The 18,261-nt window shown below is 32.5% G+C and overlaps 3 protein-coding genes across 4 annotated transcripts; 2 read left to right on the top strand and 1 right to left on the bottom strand.

Moving 5' to 3' along the window:
* Nucleotides 1-277: 277 nt before the first annotated feature.
* Nucleotides 278-4,235, top strand: LOC111912876 (probable pectin methyltransferase QUA3). The gene is made up of 7 exons (XM_023908610.3): nucleotides 278-904; nucleotides 1,803-2,006; nucleotides 2,135-2,345; nucleotides 2,424-2,685; nucleotides 3,278-3,649; nucleotides 3,736-3,831; nucleotides 3,899-4,235. The coding sequence occupies exons 1-7, from the start codon at nucleotides 473-475 to the stop codon at nucleotides 4,119-4,121; spliced, it is 1,800 nt and encodes a 599-aa protein (XP_023764378.1). The 5' UTR covers nucleotides 278-472; the 3' UTR covers nucleotides 4,122-4,235.
* Nucleotides 4,236-8,531: 4,296 nt separating this feature from the next.
* LOC111912877 (shaggy-related protein kinase theta) lies at nucleotides 8,532-12,770 on the top strand. 2 transcript variants are annotated; one of them, XM_023908612.3, is made up of 12 exons: nucleotides 8,532-8,834; nucleotides 9,721-9,909; nucleotides 9,986-10,078; nucleotides 10,188-10,520; nucleotides 10,609-10,683; nucleotides 10,783-10,839; nucleotides 10,967-11,107; nucleotides 11,221-11,271; nucleotides 11,346-11,441; nucleotides 11,569-11,652; nucleotides 12,052-12,154; nucleotides 12,240-12,770. In XM_023908612.3, exons 1-12 carry the CDS (start codon nucleotides 8,775-8,777, stop codon nucleotides 12,305-12,307), a joined length of 1,350 nt encoding a protein of 449 aa, XP_023764380.1. In that variant the 5' UTR covers nucleotides 8,532-8,774; the 3' UTR covers nucleotides 12,308-12,770. The 2 variants fall into 2 exon arrangements, with proteins under 2 accessions (XP_023764380.1, XP_023764381.1); XM_023908613.3 differs by having other exon boundaries at nucleotides 9,706-9,909.
* A 395-nt stretch (nucleotides 12,771-13,165) lies between these two features.
* Nucleotides 13,166-16,064, bottom strand: LOC111912878 (putative pentatricopeptide repeat-containing protein At5g52630). Its single transcript, XM_023908614.3, has one exon. The coding sequence runs from the start codon at nucleotides 15,695-15,697 to the stop codon at nucleotides 13,262-13,264; it is 2,436 nt and encodes an 811-aa protein (XP_023764382.1). The 5' UTR covers nucleotides 15,698-16,064; the 3' UTR covers nucleotides 13,166-13,261.
* Nucleotides 16,065-18,261: the final 2,197 nt, after the last annotated feature.

The raw sequence follows: 18,261 nt of genomic DNA, 5'->3' as shown, positions 1-18,261 counted from the left end.
TGTCTGTTAAAAAAATAAAATTTAGAATTTTTTCATAAATTAATGCAAAATAATAAGATTTTTTTTCATAAAAAGACCAAAAAATAAGAATTTTCTAACAATAACATTTGTAAATATTAGAAATTTATAGCAAAAAAATAATACAATATCAATATCAAATTTTATAAAACTATAATGATTTTCTGCAATTTATTTATTATAAAATTAATAAAAGGTTGTTATTCGGTATATATTTACCAAGTTATAAATTTAATTTGATTTTACCAGACGATCTGTAAACAAGAGTGAGGGGATCTTTAAAAAAACAATAGGCTTAAAAAACACTCGTCCATGGTCGCCTGATCTTCTTCACTCTGCTCCAAGTTCCAACAGACATATCTAAATTCACACAAAACCCTTGTACACATCAAATTCTTACAATCAGATCTTAATTTGTAATATCTAAAAATCGTATTTTTGAATCTCTTATGATATGGGTAATTTCGATCTCACCTCATCAAAGCACCACATCACCCAGGCCCGACAATGGCGGTTCCTGGACTTCGTATCTCTCGTCTTCTTCGCTGCCATCTTCCTTTTCTTAGTTCTTGTTCTTACCCCTCTTGGAGATTCCATCGCCGCCACCGGCAGCCAAGCTCTCATCACCTCCACCACCGGTGCCAAACGACGACACCACCTCATTACCCTAATTGAATCCGGACGAAACCTTACGCTTCAATCATGTTCTGCTGATGCTGTTGATTACATGCCCTGTGAAGATCCTACCCGGAACAGATTACTCAGCAGGGAGATGAATTCTTACCGGGAAAGACATTGTCCGCCGCCGGAAGAGCGGCCGTTGTGCTTGATCCCTCCGCCTGTAGGCTATAACATTCCGATTCAGTGGCCTACTAGTTTGTACAAGGTGATTTTTACTTATTCTTTAGTGTCTCCTAACTTTATGATGATATTGGTATTGGCATTTTGGTATCTTGGATTCACATTTGAAGTTTAGTAATTCTACAAAAGAATTGATTTGTATGTAGTTGAAAAGACATTCTGCAGAGAGACATTTTCAATTTTAGTTTAAGAAACACTTAGAATGTGGCGGTGAGTGGTGACATAGAACATTTGTTTTAATGAAGTATTCATGTGATTAATTCACAAAAAGTTACCATCGAACTCATCTTGTTATTTTTTTTTTATAGAGTATACATGTGATTAGTTGGCACTCTTTCTTTTTATGATGATATTATCTCACTTAAAAATGGAAAAGAGTGGTGATTTTAATGGTAATGTCAACCACTGTCATTGATTACAAAAATGCCTACTATTTACCCCTTAAAAATGCAACACACGTTTATCTTGCTAGATCGATCCACTTACTGAGACTTTATGTTTTACGTAAATATTCAAATTCACTAGATGAAGAAGTTATGTAAAACCAAAAGAATCCCATGTTTGAATTCAAGGATCTTGAGTGTAATTTTATATAAAGATTGCTGGAAAAATAAATAATTACAACAAAAGGGAAGGGAAAATTTGTGGATAACGAATAGTTTGCATGATTCCAAGCATAATTTGATTCTTTCTTTTTTCCTTTTATATCTCAGTCCTTTCCCTCTATCAGCATTATGCAATTATTTAACTCATTTAATAAACCATGGTAAATAGTTTATGAATACATTAATACCTATTTCTTGCATTCAACCTTTTCGTCTATATGTTATGTTATCATGTAGTTAAAACTCCAAAAGTGTTGTAGTTTGAATGCGTATAAAATTACAACTTATAATACGTTTTTTTTTTTTCTTTGATTGTAGATATGGCATGAAAACATGCCATATAATAAGTTAGCAGACAGGAAAGGTCATCAGGGATGGATGAAAAAAGAAGGTGCACACTTCATATTTCCCGGGGGTGGCACTATGTTTCCAGATGGAGCTGTAAAATATATCGAGCAACTTGAACATTATATTCCTATTTCTGGTGGGACCCTCAGGACTGTTCTTGATATGGGATGTGGGGTAAGATTTGTTGTTTTCTTTTTTGGAGGGCTGAAATATCAATGTGCTTTCATGCTGCTTTTCATTTTCTGATATCACAACATTGTACTTTGGAAAACCGATTGGACAAATTGGTGAAATGATTGTAGGTTGCTAGTTTTGGAGGATACCTATTAGCAGAAGACCTTTTAACAGTCTCTTTTGCTCCAAGAGACTCACACAAATCACAAATCCAATTCGCATTGGAAAGAGGAATTCCCGCTTTTGTTCTGATGCTCGGGACCCGCAGACTCCCATTTCCCGCATTCTCATTCGACTTGATCCACTGCTCCCGTTGCTTAATCCCATTCACCGCATACAGTAAGTATATTATATATATACATACACTTCCAAAATACCCCCTTCACTTTATGAACATTGCAACTTTTCCCCTTGCAGATGCTACGTATTTTATTGAAGTTGATCGGTTGCTACGGCCAGGAGGGTATTTGATAATCTCAGGCCCACCTGTACAGTGGCATGGATTAGATAAAGAATGGGAAGAGCTACAGACAGTGGCTAAAGCATTGTGTTATGAGTCGGTTGTTGTAAATGCAAACACTGCTATTTGGAAGAAGCCTGTGGATAACTCTTGTATAGAGACCCAAAATCAAAGTGGTTTTGAATTGTGTGATAAGTCTGATGACCCGAGCTATGCATGGTAACTTAATATACATATTCCTGTTGGTTAGTTAGGTTTTTTTTTTTTTTTTTTTTTTTGTGCATGAAGTTCTGTATGGGTAATGATGTATGTCTGGATAAAGTGTTGTATACATAAGGTCTGTTTCTTTTCTAGACTAAATAAACCGTTTGAAAGAGACTAAATGACGATTTTAGTTTTACCTTCACATTCCAAAAAATAAATTTCACAATATTCATCGATTTTAAAGTGAGAGACGTTGGGAGGGGAAAAAAGAAGGGCAAATAAGTAAAGAGTTAGGGGTTGTTTCTTTTTTGCTCTATGAGCTTAATGGTTTGAGCACTTAATGTTGATGGCTATATATAATTGTTTCTTTTTTACTTAATCTAGACATAGTGACTTAACGAGTTAAGCCAAAAACCTGGGTTAATGTATTAAGTCGCTAACTCTTTACCTATTTACCCTTTTTTCTTTTTTGTTTTTTGGAATGTTAGGGCAATATGGTCATTCAGACGGTTTATTTACACAGACCTTATGTATACAACACTTTATCATTACCCATTGAGAGCTTAATGGGAAAAAAAAAAAACCCTAAAACATGTTGTTTGTGCAGGTACTTCAAGTTAAAACGATGTGTGAGTCGGCTATCTTCTGTGGGTGGAAAACTTGCGGTTGGTGAAATTCCGAAATGGCCCCTCAGACTAACAAAAAGTCCATCAAGGGCAGGGGGTAAAAACGGAAATGAGGAGTTTGAATCCGATACTCGTATATGGGAAAAGAGGATGTTGTACTACAAAAAGACATTGAACTTGAAGATTGGGAGTGAAGCTGTGAGAAATGTGATGGACATGGATGCATATTTTGGTGGTTTTGCTGCTGCACTCATATCTGATCCTGTGTGGGTCATGAATGTTGTTCCTCACAACAAGCCCTCAACTCTTGGTGTTATATTTGACCGAGGCCTCATAGGCGTTTATCATGATTGGTCAGTATAAGGGGAGGTTATTTTGGTCATTTTTAACAAATACCCACACACTTCATAATTTAACTTCATTTTTATTGTTCCTTTAGGTGTGAGCCTTTCTCAAGTTACCCAAGGACTTATGACTTCATCCATATGACTTCAATTGAGTCACTCATAAAGGATCCACTCACTGGCAAGAAAAGGTATTATATTTTTTTTGCCTTTTTCAACTTATCGTATGTGAAATGTCTAAAATACCCTTGGTTGCAGATGTAATATTTTAGATGTGATGGTTGAAATAGACCGGTTATTACGGCCTGAAGGAACATTTGTGGCTCGTGATTCACCCGAAATGATTAAAAAATTGGATCGTGTTGCGCGTTCCATAAGATGGGAATCTACAATACATAATACAGAACCCGAATCACACACAAATGAAAGAGTCTTAGTTGCTACAAAACTACTTTTGACATTATCTTCATCTTCCCAATGATACACGTTATATATATATTAGGTAAACAAAAGTTCTTTTTGGTATACTCTTTCTTGATGTGTATGTTATAAATTATAGAAACTTTTTTCGTGCATCAAACTGTGCGATTCTCTATGGCTTTATGTGTAAGCTATCTAGTGGGATTTTCTTTTACCTATAAACCGTTTAAATGAGGCTAAATGACCATTTTACACCTACATTCCATACATCAAGTTTCAAAATATTCATCAATTTTAACATGAGGGGAGTTGAGAGGAAAGGAAAGAAGGGCATATAGGTAAAAGGGTTAGTGTCTAAATACATTAAGTCATGTTTTTTTTTTGGCTTAACCCATCAAGTATTCAAGTCATACTATTTGGATTAAATAAAAAAGAAACAACTATATACGGTTGCCCATATTAACTTCATTAATTCAAAAAGGAGCATATACCAATTTATGTATTGAAAATTTCTATGTATCAATAGATGTAGCTTTCTTGCTTGTTCTTCATTTAAAGTTTGTTTTTATATTAAAATGGGTGGTGGTAATTTGTTTAAATTGAGGAAATGGGTTAGATTGATTGAAAGTTGTCCAAAAGTGAATTATGATGTGTACAACCTTTTAACTAGTTACGAAGCTCGTTTAAACTGTTAAAACAGGCTTAAGGAGATTCGTACAATTGTCAATGATTTTATTTTGTTGACCCTTGAGATTGCTTGTGTATAGCTTTGTACCACAAAAGTGCTCTTAAAGTTTGCCACTATTTGCTTTGAAAAAGGTATTTGCCTAAAATAAATGAAAGCAATCATAATACATAGTTTATGCATCAAACATCTAGATGACGTATAAAACATGTAATTTGAATGGTACTTTTCATATTTAAAATAAATATCTTGAAAATATTCACTTCAACCACCCAAATAAAATATCACATAATGGCCACATATTCGAGAAGAAACCTTATATGCCAAATTGCCAACCATCTTCGAAAATTACCATATTATAACTACATTATCATTTTCCAAAACAATAAACCCCCGCCCCATTTAAAGTGATGTGTTTTCCATTCTCAAATAAAACTTTCTCTAATCATACTCTTAAGTTTACATATTTGTCAATGACGAAGCATTTGGGATAGACACATTTCTACACATCTTCATACCACTAGAACAACAGTTCTTTGGTTTATTTATTATATTTTTGATGGTATAAAAACATCAAAATATTTTATTTTCGAAAATCATGAACATAATAATCTTCACAAACATGATCATGTTTGAAAATCATTTCTTCTCCTATATATTCTGTTTTTCGAAAATCATATGTCCTTCCTTTTTGCAATGATAACAGTAGTACTCCTTGTATGTTATTTTCTTCTTATCCTTTGAAAAATCTTTCTAATCTTGTGTTCATTCTCCGACATTATCATCTTTTCCTTTCTTTTCTCCAACTCATTATTCTTTCTTTATGCACTATTTCGTGGAAAAGTTATCTCCAATCCTTGAGGATGTCACTTGGGATTACTTTACCTTACTCTTCTGAATAGTTTCTAGGTTCTATGATAACATCATCACCTTGAAATTCTCTTCTTGACGGTTAAGCATAACTTCCATATCATCCTTAAAAGCTTCTAATGTGTTTGAGGTTATGTGTATACATTTTTTAAGGATACCATTGTATTTTTTAAGGTTGAACATATCAATATCGTTGCTTAATGCTCTAAGTCCAAGGTCCAAGTCATAGTGGGGAAAATAAAATTGGTAGTATATGACTGTGGTCCCACATAACCAAGTTCTACCATTACTACGTCCAGCCCGTGGACAAATAACTAATTGATATATAACAAATCATGTATCACACTTGTCCTTAAATGTATCTAATTCCTTAGAATTTTGTGAACTTCCCAATATGATGGAGTTCAATGGTGAACATGGTGGGGTATCAATTATTAACAATAAAAGCAAACAAGAAAGAAAGTTAATGTTTTTTTCGTTGTGATGTGTATAACGTATTAATTGCTAGTTTATAGAAGTAGAGCAAATTACTATAGTTCCTCGGAGCATCAAAAATATGATTGTTTGGCCTAAAAGAGCACATTGTTAAAACCGCTAAGGAAGGAAATGTAGAAGCGATTGAAAGAATATTGTATTTTGGATTAAGGTTTAAAGGTTTTAGAATTGGATCAATTAAGCTAGATATGTAAAGAAAACCATAAATGAGATAATAGCGTGTTATGATCTTTCAAAATGATGATAATACACATCATCACATAGAAGGACAGAGAGAATAAATAAAAAAAAAGCTTTCCCTTACGCACGAGGCAAGTGGGCGAGGGAATTAAACGTATATTATTTTAAGAGTCAAATCCATAAAAAAAATTCCTTGTGTTTGAATGTTTGGTATAAGTTACTTTTTTTACTGAATCAACGGAAAACAATAAAACACAAAGAAAAAATTCATAGTTTTCTCTTATTTTAATAAAATTTAGATAATTCTAATAACCTAAATGACATCACCCATAATATAGGGATAATGACAAAAATGATAATTAGGAATGAATTATTAAGCTGAAATAACAAACTTTTATTCATTTTGGAAAATGACCATCATATTTGGAACAACTCATTTTTTAGTACAAACTTGTTTCACACTATCACCATTATGTATAAGTTGGACATAAGTTGATCGAGAATCAGAAATTTCAAGCTAAAGTGGTCGAGAATCTAATATTTTAGACTGAAATTTATGTATTTCATCGACTTATATAGTAATACTTTATAATATATCTCAATTATACTCATTAGCTAACCCATATAACAATACTCTACTATATATCTCAACTACACTTACTAGTTTACTCACATATTAATAAATCGTTAAAATTCTCGGTAACTCTTTTCAATAACTCATATAGCTTTAAACAACTATAATTCTCAATTACACTAATTACTCAATGGATATAGTATCAATTCATAGCAAATCAAATATTATATTCTACTATAAACATATACAACAATTATCACATATTTAAATATTAATCATCTAGAGAAGAAAAAAGTTACTCATATAGCTTTGAACATCTATTAACTCTCAATTACACTAATTTTGACATTTTTTAAAACTACTTTTAAATTATATAACTTTTTTTATAAAGTATATATATATATATTTTTAAATCAATTGATTAACTAATAGAATAAAAAAACTAATATCTAAATATTACTGAGGTATAAAATATAATGTTAACTAATGTATGAATCAAATATGACAAACAAAACACATTAAAGAAGATATGAAAGAAAATTAAAAGGTTAGTGGATAATAAGTGTTTGAAGTGATCTTTAGAAAAAGTCTTATTTTTCAAACATAACAAGCTTTTTAAAATATTAATTTTTTTTAAAAAAGCTAACATTGGATATGTTCTAAGGTTCTTATATATATTTTTAGCACGACATGGGTTCTTATATCAAATTATATCTTTCTGGTATGAGTAAAAAAATGAAATATATGAATAGCATCATAAAAAAATGACATACTACTATTAAAAAATACATTACCTATTGTGTTATAGGTAATACCAAAGTGTATTTGGGACTTAGGACTTTAGTAACACTCTTTATGAGAACTTCAAACAGTGTCATGTAACTTTCCATTAAATTCATGACAATATCAGTTAATAAAGTACAAACATACAACAAAATACGTAAAACTAGTATGATTAACAGTATGCTTAGCGAAATGCAAATCTATTATTTGTTTCGTCGATATTTTAGTTCTTTTTTTCATGGAATTGAGAATGTTTTTTCGGAATGTGGTGGGTTCTACATGTCAAACTCCATTCAACAAGGGCAAATACATAAATCGGTAGGATTCGCTGAATCTCGGGTCATGTGAACATTTTTCAATAAGCAAAAAAAATATGTTTTTTTTATGATATATGTTTAGAGGTTGTCATTTTTGTTAATATCCCAATAATATATGGACTATGTTGTAATAAAGTTATAATAAATGGGTTGCTAGGTTCAAATCTCTCGACTTTTCTAACTGCCAACAAAAAAGTTTGTGGACAAAATTGTAGTTCGGCGAATCATCTAATTTAAATAAATTCATTGTCCAGAAAAAAACTTTTGTAATCCAAACTGACACTCCAAATTCACTTGTAAAACACGCATTAATAGCTGTACAAAACTTTAAAATTATCAATCTTTTATCTGGAAGCGTCTTTTAATAAGGGTAGTTCAGTAATTAGAGCGAAAAAGTTGTCGTTTAGTATACAGAGTCGCGTGGTTTGTCAGCCGTAGATCATGAAATCATGATGACATGGATGGTTGAGAATGAAAGTTTGACTGGTGTACGAAATGAGGCAAAGAATGAATGATTGGGCTTTTTCAGGTTTGACCTTTGACCAGGAAAAACAGTTTTAGAGAGAGATGGAGAATTTTAAGAGAGATATAGAGAGAGAAAGGGATTGTTTTTAGAGAGAGAAAAAGAGAGAGAGGGAGAGCAATACATTCAGAGAGAAGAATAGGAAGGTGGAGGAGGATTGCGTGTTGTGTCGCAGATTCCTCCTCCATTAGTTGATTTTGGTTTTGTTTTGTTGAAGAAGGGTTTGGATAAGTGTTGTGAGATCCAGAGAGAAGGGAGAATTTAGGGCTACGATTTAATCAAGCATAATGAATGTGATGCGTCGTTTGAAGAGTATCGCCTCTGGTCGTACTTCTGTTTCGGATACCGTAAGTTTCTAATGACTTGATGTGAATTTTATCAGAATTGAAGAACTTCGTGTTATCTTGGCTTTTTTGCTTTTCGATCGATGGAAGCTAATGTTTTCTTTTTGAAATATCGTTTGTTCGTGTTGTTCTCTGAATCCAATTGTTGAGTCACATTCAACTAATTTTCATGGAAATGGTAATGAATGTCTTTCATTTTCGGAAGATCATTGAATCTGGTCGCTTTTCCGTTTCGGTTACTACACGTTTTATCGTTTTGCTTGACTTCGATTACTTAGATGTAAGTTTTTAAAAGATGGAGAAAGTTTCGATTATGCCTTGCTTTTTACCTTTTTATTATTGGAAACTAAACGTTTCAAAAATATTTTAGTTCCTTTGGTTTTGATCAATGAAGATAAAAAGGTTTTGAAGATCCATTAGTTTTTATTTTATCCATATATTCGGAGAAAGTTTAAACAATTTGCTAGATTGATGAAAGCCAAAATATTTTCTGGATTGATCTGTTTTCAAGATCCTTTTCCAATAAATTTCATTTTCTGATTTTTTTTTTTTTTTGATAAAAGCTAAATTTTCTTGATTTTGTTGTTTTTGGATCCATCCATTTTCAGTATATTGAAGTAGTTTCACGGAAATAGCTTATTTGTTTATTGTGTTCTTTTGACTTAGTTTGAGCTGTTGTGTGTTCTCGCTGGCTATGAATATAATAGTAATATAATAATAATCATCAACAATATCATTATTGTTTGATTAGGAGGATGTCAAAATCATTGGGCATATGATTATTATTTTTTCTGAGATACATCATACAGATAGATGCTTTCCTTTTAATTGAATATACGTAGTATTAATATGATCTTATTGATTGAAGTTGAAGTTGGTGGTTTTGTAGGGTGGAGATCCCAACTTTAAAAGGGTGAAGGGTGAGTCAGATTTTGGGAGTTTAGAGCAGCCTGGGAGTGCTAGATCTGTAAAGATGTCTGCCAGCGCATCATTTGCTAGACCTGGAAAGTCTGACTATGACAAGCTCCCAAAAGAAATGAATGGAATGAAAATTATGGAAGATAATGCTGATGACAAGGTAATAAATACAATCATAATATTCTAATGTTGACTATATGACATGTCGATACTCATGAATGGTGATTTGTGAGCAGGATTTCGAGGCGACTCTTGTAAATGGTAATGGTACTGAAACAGGTCAAATCATTGTCACTTCAATTGGTGGTCGAAATGGAAAACCAAAACAGGTACCTCATTTATTTACATCTGACATCTGCTGGAAGAATTTAAAAAATTTAAACAGTATGGCTTATGATATACTCCATTTTTAATTTTTTTGTGGTGGTGGTGGTGCAGACTTTGTCTTACATAGCGGAGAGGGTTGTGGGTACCGGTTCATTTGGTGTGGTCTTTCAAGCCAAATGTCTTGAAACAGGGGAAGCTGTTGCTATAAAGAAAGTGCTACAGGATAAAAGATACAAGAACAGAGAGCTACAAATCATGCGTTTATTGGAACATCCAAACGTTGTTCCACTGAAAAATTGTTTCTATTCAACAACCGACAAAAATGAAGTGTATTTGAATGTTGTATTGGAATATGTACCTGAAACAGTCTACAGGATGTCAAGGCATTATGTTAGGATGAATCAACACATGCCCATGTTGTATGTACAATTGTACACATATCAGGTCAGCTCACTCTCTTACTAATCTCTTTTCATCAACTTAATTAATCTTGTAATCTCATTTTATATATGTCTTTGTCTTTGTTGATCAGATCTGTCGTTCGCTTAACTACATTCATAATGTGATTGGTGTATGCCATCGTGATATTAAGCCACAAAACTTATTGGTAAGAATGGAAACCTGCTTGTTTACATTGATGCGTATTGGTGATGTGTTAAGTTTGTTAATAATAATAATAATTATATAACCCTTTTGCTTTTTCCAGGTTAATCCACAAACTCATCAGCTGAAACTATGTGATTTCGGGAGTGCAAAAATGTTGGTAAGTTTACAAAGTCTCTTTATTACGATGGAATCAGGAATGGAATGGGCAATTCCGGCACCCGTTCCATTCCATTTAATATGATGATGATGATGTGAGGTATTGAGATTTTATTGTGGGAATGTAGGTACCTGGTGAACCAAATATTTCATACATTTGCTCAAGATATTACAGGGCTCCAGAATTGATCTTTGGAGCAACAGAATACACAAATGCAATTGACATGTGGTCTGCTGGTTGTGTTTTGGCTGAGCTGCTCCTTGGACAGGTGCCACCTAACAAGTTATTTGATGTTTTTATATAATTGTTATTTCTAGTTCACTAAATTCCACTATCACACTTGTTCTAATACATACAAATAAATCAAAATATGCATTGCAGCCTCTTTTCCCTGGTGAAAGTGGTGTGGATCAGCTGGTGGAGATAATCAAGGTACCAAACTTCTCTTCTGTCTAATAAATTTTATATTTGAAACTCATTTTTAACAACCATTTTTTTTTTTATAGATTTTGGGAACCCCAACACGTGAGGAAATCAAGTGTATGAATCCTCACTACACCGAGTTTAAATTCCCACAAATCAAGGCTCATCCATGGCATAAGGTTTGTTCATAGATATAATCTTTATACTAAACAATCAATCAAATCATATTAACATTATTTAAATTCTTTTTATATATATTTTAGAAATGATAACAAAAATTTACTTTTTGGGAATGGTTTTTATCAGATATTTTACAAGCGCATGCCATCCGAAGCAGTCGATCTTGTCTCTCGCCTGCTACAATACTCACCAAAGCTGCGTTGTACAGCTGTAAGTCAAAATCTAGTTTTGGACTTGGTTGGGACAAAAAGTTACCTAAAGTATTTGAGAGTATTACTTTTTTGGTCTCTCAGTGTAGCTGGTTTTTTAGTTTTGGTCCTAAAAAGTTTTATCTTGCAAATTTGATCATTATTTGAAATCAGCTTCATTTACTTGATAAGAACCTCAAATCAGGAGGGTAAAAATTGTAAGAGGAAACTTTTTGGGCCCAAATTGTGAAATTTAGTTTTACTTGGGGACAAATTAAGGACCAAAATTAGGAGAGGTTTTTGTTTTTGAAACCAAAAATAAAAAAATCATTTATACTCAAGGACCAAAGTTGTAAATTACTCTAAATGTTGAGAAAAAACAAGGGATACTTATATGCGTTTTGTTTTGTTTTGTGTACAGTTGGAGGCGTGCACTCACCCGTTCTTTGACAACTTAAGGGATCCGACCACGACTCTACCAAATGGCGATCCTCTCCCTCCCCTTTTTAACTTCACACCACAAGGTACAAAAATACCATATATACTATTTTTTATTTAAATTTTTACAAGTTATACCGACAAATACTTATATAAATGTTTGATTTACAGAACTTGCTCACGCATCACCCGAACTACTTCAACGGTTGATACCCGAACATGCACATGCTAGAAAATAAAAATGTGATAAAAGGCGTTCCAAAAAAAAATTGGGTTTTTGAATACATACTAATTGCCCATAAAAAAAAAACATAGTCATTAATTAATTATACTTTTCTCTTTCTGTCTTTTGCTGCTACACTACAACACAATATCTAATCAAGTTATCGGCCTCGATCAAAGGGTGCAAATGGAGGTCAGATCAGGTCGGATCTGGTTCATATAAATATATTTATATATGACTCTTAACAACAACGATATGGTGTAGCTAAAGTTCGATTCATGATGGGTTGGTTGCTTACAACATGAAGAATTTATTTCTAATCAATTCATTTTTTTATTTCTTAGTTTCATTATCTTATGTTATGTTATGTGTGCTCCTTCATCCTTGTGCTCATGCTAATGGTTATATAGTAATTATTCTTGAGACTGCACAAACATGCAAATAAATCTTATAACATTGGATTTTTTCCTTTCTGTTCATCGTTGCTCTCTTTTGACACGTCACATCCAAATTAATCATTAAATCTCAACCTACATTTAATTTAATAAGTTATTAATGAATGCGAATTAGAGAAGGTCTAAATATACAAGTATCAAATTAATCAAATACGTATGTGTATGAGTATATCCAACTCTAAATCATATCAAACAAGAATATTGGTTTTCAATCGAGTGTAATCATCCATACCCGAATAACGAAAGATGAAAACATAAAAAATTGTAACTTAATTATAGTTTTATGGTATATTTTTTTCAAGTTTCTTTTAAGTTGTCATGTATTCCAGTAAATTTGCTTTAGGTCTGAGTCTAAACCTACATGGATGAATCAACAAGAATTGATCTCTTTTTAGATGAAAAACTAAAAATGTATTCCATTATTTACACAATTAAGTCAACATTATGTTAAACCAACAATATCAATCAAATGAATTTTTATAAAAAGATTGCTACAAAACAAAATTCATCTTTGCTTACCAATAATCTCCACAAGAACAAATTCCATCTTTAAAATGATGAAACCGATTCGAATCCCTCAAAATTATAACCCGCCCATAAAGACTCGATATAAACTTCATGGCGGTATGACAATCACCACAGACTCGCAAATTCTTAAAAATCCTTATCTCCCTTTCATGTGGCAACTCCAAAAGCCCAAAAGCCACAGCCAACTTCTCACTATGATAAGCAAGACCCAATTGTTTACCTTCTTCATCAATATTATGCAATGCAAAATTCATATCCGCAACATAACCCGCTTCTTTAATCGCCATCATAATCTCATCAATCTTTCCATAAATAGCATCCCACTTTTCATGCCTTCTATCTTCCGACATAAATGTATAAACTTTACTATTAATTTCCATCCAGCTTTTCCCCGGTTCCTTATTTACCCCTCTAGCTTTCATTAACCTCCGAATCCTTGCGGATTCTTCCCATTTACCCATTGAAGAGTACAAATTAGAAAGCACAATGTACGGGACAGCATCCTGAGGTGCCAATTCAAAAAGGGTATTCGCCGTCTTTTCCGCAAGCTCGACTTTTCCGTGGATTTTACACCCCGAAAGCAATGCTTTTAAAACCGTTGCATCCGGTTCGATAACCATTTCATTTAAAAGCTTTTCAGCCTCGTCTATCTTCCCGGATCGACTTAGTAGATCGATCATACACGCATAGTGATCCGGGCCGGGGGTAATTTGGTAAATTTTCATCATCGAGTCGAAGTATTCGCGGGCCTGATCCACGAATCCAGCGTGACTACATGCGAATAGTATCTCGATGAAAGTTATGAAATCTGGTTTTATTCCATTTTTTATCATTTCATTGTACAACTTTAAAGATTCGGTTGATTTACCGTTTTTAGCATACCCCTTGATTATCGCAGTCCATGTTATCACGTTTTTTGTATTCATTGAATTGAAGACTTTGTTGGCTTCTTCTATGGAACCACAGTCTGTGTAGAATGAAACAAGAGAGTTATCCACTGATAATGATGAATGAAAACCTGATTTGATGAAATCGGCTTGAACTTGTTGTCCGAAACCAAGAACAGTTAATTCTGCACATGAACTCAAGATGTTGGCTATTACAACTTGATCCGGTTTGATCCCAGAAATTCTCATTTCACAGAATAATTTTAGAGATTCTTCATGGGTATTATTGCAAGCATAGCCAGTCATCAATGAAGTCCATGAGACCACATCCCTTTCAGGCATTTTATCAAACACATTGCGTGCACATTGTAACTCGCCTTGTTTTGCATACATGTCAACAAGAGCATTGCCTATGAGAATGTATCCGTCAAATCCCGTTTTCATAGCCAAACAATGTATGGATTTTGAAGAATTTGAAGTATTGGGGTCGAGTAAGGAAGCAAAACAGTTTAGCACAGATGGGTAAGTGAAATCATCGATTTTCATGTTCTTGGTGTGCATTTTCTTGAATAAAAGAAGCGCATCTTGTTTAAAACCTTGCCTTACACAGCCCGAAATCATGGCGTTCAAAGAAACAACATCATCAACCTCCATTGATTCTAATGCGATTCTAGCATTATCAAAACTCCCACATTTTGCATACATGTTTACTAATGCACTTTCTACAAACACATTACCACTAAAACCGCCCTTCACAATGCAACCATGGACCTGTAAACCGAATTTAAAAGCCAAGCTATCACCACAAGCGGTTAAAACACTAGGAAAAGTATACTGATTTGCTTCAACTCCTTCAGCTCTCATATCACGAAAACACTCAATAGCTCCTATTTGATCTTGGTTTCGTGAAAATCCAGTGATCATTGCAGTCCATGTGACATGATTCTTTCCATAAGTCATCGATTTGAACAAATATTTAGCTTTAGACATCTGTCTGCATTGTGCATACATGTCAACAAGTCCAGTAACAACAAAAACATTTGCATCAAACTGAGTCTTGATTGCATACCCGTGAACCTGCTCCCCTCTTGATAACAATCGGTATATCGAACACATTCTAAGAACACTCCCTAATGTAAACTGACTCGGTTTATACCCTAAACACTGCATTTGGGAAAACAGGCTCAATGATTCATATTCGTATCCCAAATTACAATAACCGGAAATTAGTGAAGACCATGTAACGGAACTCTTATTTGGAGTATCATGGAATAACTTTTGTGCCTCACTTACTTTCCCTGAATTTCCGTAACCAGCAATCATGGTATTCCAAGTAAACTCATCTTTCTCAGGCATTTCATCGAACAGGTGTTGTGCTTCATTGATTCGACCTGATTTCCAGAGCTCATTCAGCTTCTGATTCGAGTAGTAAACAGGTTCTGTTATGGGTATGCGTGAAGTAGCAGCTTTGTAAAAGCTCCGCGCGGATTCTACACAAACATGTCGATGATGCCAAGCTTTGTGTGGAATAAACATGTATATGAGTTTATACTTGAAAATAACGGATGACGCCGCTCCAAATTTAAATCTTTTGGATAATATTCCCCCGCACAAGAAAGAACACAAATCGAAATCTTGAATAGTCAAAGAATAATTGTTTCGCAAAAACGCTTAAAATCGGTTTGTCAACAAAAAAAAGCTGTTATGTAAAATATAAATGGGGATAATCACTTTGAAAAACAAAGAACTTTGTATTTTGTTAATATTTACTCATTATTTTTTTTTCTACTTCGTTTATTCATAAATTATTTAAAATTATTTATATTTTACCTTTACGGCGGCTTACAACCAGTCATAGAGGTAAAATATAAACAAATTCAAATAAAACAGGAGTAACTTAAAGCACTAAAAAAATATTCACCGACTAAATGTAAACAAAATTAAAAATCTGTTATCCTTTTAAGTTATTATCCTTTTTATATTCATCCCTTAATAACAAAATTAAAAATCTGTTATCCTTTTAAGTTATCCCTTAATTATTTTGTCTATTAGCAGCAATTATTTAGATTAATGATTTTAATTTTAATTTGTTTTTTGTTGTGTTTACAAGGAGTAACATAAAATAGAAGGTAGCACATAAGCATGTTATAGATTATGCTTTTAATCCTACTCCATAACATAAACTTTTAGCTAAAGTTTTTTTTATTCCTTCCATGTTTTATGTTTTTATTTATAGTTATAATTAGACATCCTTTATCAAGCATGCAATTATATATATATATATATATATATATATATATATATATATATATATATATATATATATATATACTACATAAATTAATAAAAATTAACATGATTCATAAAAAAAATCCGAAAAAACATCTCAATAATTCATATTTACGATGATTTTGTTGATATTCACTAAAATTGTTTAAAAAATAAATTTGTTCTTGATTTACTTAAAAATAAATCATGATAGTGTTTTTTCGAAAAGAAAAATCTTATGAATCATCTTACTCTTAAATCATCTATGATTCATTTTGTTTGTTTCTAAAAGATATGTATACAAAAAATTTGTTATATTCCTATCAAAAATTTCGTTTTCATTTTATCTTGATTATATATATATATATATATATATATATATATATATATATATATATATATATTACAAACTGTTATGCTATTTTCGACGAAGTGTTCTACAACATTATTTGTGCGCATTATATACAAAACATCTGTTTCAAACTATATCAAAAGATATAAGGATGAGAGAGTTCAAACAAAGCAACATGAATGACATATTAAGTGCGACATGTCATTTGTAAAGGTAACTACGACAACTCTTGATATCTTTGGCGGCGACATATGTCGCTCGTTTATGCCCTTAAATATTGAGACAAACAAAATATCTAATCGTAATAAGTTATTTATTTTATTTTTTTGAAATTTTAGAAAATTATTGCCTATTTAAAAAATGGATAACGAATTAGAAAGGTTATATATATATATATATATATATATATATATATATATATATATATATATATATATATATATTGTTTATTTGTACACATCTGATTACTGAGTTTTTTTTCCACATTTTACCATTTAACTTGTTTTTTTATACATATTTAGTACTTATAACCGATTACTCCAAGTTAAGCCGAAAAAAAAACTATATAATAGGGTAATATAATTTTCAGTTTGTACACATTTAGTCTTTAATGTTTTTGTACAAATTTAGTCCTTATGACCGGTGTCTTCAGATTTTGCTCACGACATCCTACATGAGACAATCATTAATGAGGAATTCTCATTCGTGACTCGTGCTTCACTTATATCAGTAATCTAACTCATGAAGCGATCGAATAATGTTAGTACCCTAGTTTTCTCCAATCAGGAGATATCTTTACTTTAATTTCATCTATCTCCATAGGAGAAAACGAGATTCTTTGTCTTGGAAGTGCAAATTCAAGTTGGGAGGAGGCAATCACAAAGAATCTTGTTGTCTGCTATAGAGATAGAAGAAACTTTTTGCTAAAGTGTTTTTTGTCTTGGAAGTGAAAATTCGAGTTAGGAGGAAGTAATCACAAATAATCTCGTTGTCTTCTATGGAGATAGATGAAATCGAAGTCGGAGACATCTTCTGCTTGGAGAAAACTAGGGCACCAACATCATTTGACCGATTCGTAAATTAGGTTACGGATATAAGTGAAGGACAAACCGTGTATGAGAAAACATCGTTAATTATTGTCCCATGCAGGATGTCGTGAGAAAAATCTAAAGAAACCAGTCATAAGGACTAAATGTATACAAAAACATTAAGGAATAAATGTGTACAAATTAGAAAATATATTACCATATTAAGTCATTTTTCCGGGTTTCCCTGGAGTAGCCGGTTATAATGATTGGATGTGGATAAAAAACAAGTTAAATGGTCAAACATGGACAAAAAATGACAGCTATGAAATAATCACCTGCGAAAACGTTAGACGTGGCTTACGAAGTTATACGTTTTATCTGCATTGACAAATTCCCAAGCATCGTCGGCGAAATGGTCAAAATTACATGTGGACATGGCTTAATATTTTTAT

The sequence above is a fragment of the Lactuca sativa genome, chromosome 7 (genome assembly GCF_002870075.4).
Source record: "Lactuca sativa cultivar Salinas chromosome 7, Lsat_Salinas_v11, whole genome shotgun sequence".
In the NCBI taxonomy this organism is placed as follows: domain Eukaryota; kingdom Viridiplantae; phylum Streptophyta; class Magnoliopsida; order Asterales; family Asteraceae; genus Lactuca; species Lactuca sativa.
The sequence above is the reverse complement of the archived record's forward strand: the minus strand, read 5'-3'. Positions and strand labels throughout refer to the sequence as shown.

What these genes read in the sequence shown, in the direction of transcription:
- LOC111912877 (XM_023908612.3), top strand. Translation starts at nt 8,775, where the DNA reads ATGAATGTGATGCGTCGTTTGAAGAGTATCGCCTCTGGTCGTACTTCT. An exon ending in TTAAGCCACAAAACTTATTG is followed by an intron (nt 10,684 to 10,782) that starts GTAAGAATGGAA and finishes TGCTTTTTCCAG; the next exon opens with GTTAATCCACAAACTCATCA. An exon ending in AGCTGGTGGAGATAATCAAG is followed by an intron (nt 11,272 to 11,345) that starts GTACCAAACTTC and finishes TTTTTTTTATAG; the next exon opens with ATTTTGGGAACCCCAACACG.
- LOC111912878 (XM_023908614.3), bottom strand. Translation starts at nt 15,697, where the DNA reads ATGTTTATTCCACACAAAGCTTGGCATCATCGACATGTTTGTGTAGAA.
- LOC111912876 (XM_023908610.3), top strand. Translation starts at nt 473, where the DNA reads ATGGGTAATTTCGATCTCACCTCATCAAAGCACCACATCACCCAGGCC. An exon ending in ATAGGCGTTTATCATGATTG is followed by an intron (nt 3,650 to 3,735) that starts GTCAGTATAAGG and finishes TTGTTCCTTTAG; the next exon opens with GTGTGAGCCTTTCTCAAGTT. An exon ending in CCACTCACTGGCAAGAAAAG is followed by an intron (nt 3,832 to 3,898) that starts GTATTATATTTT and finishes CCTTGGTTGCAG; the next exon opens with ATGTAATATTTTAGATGTGA.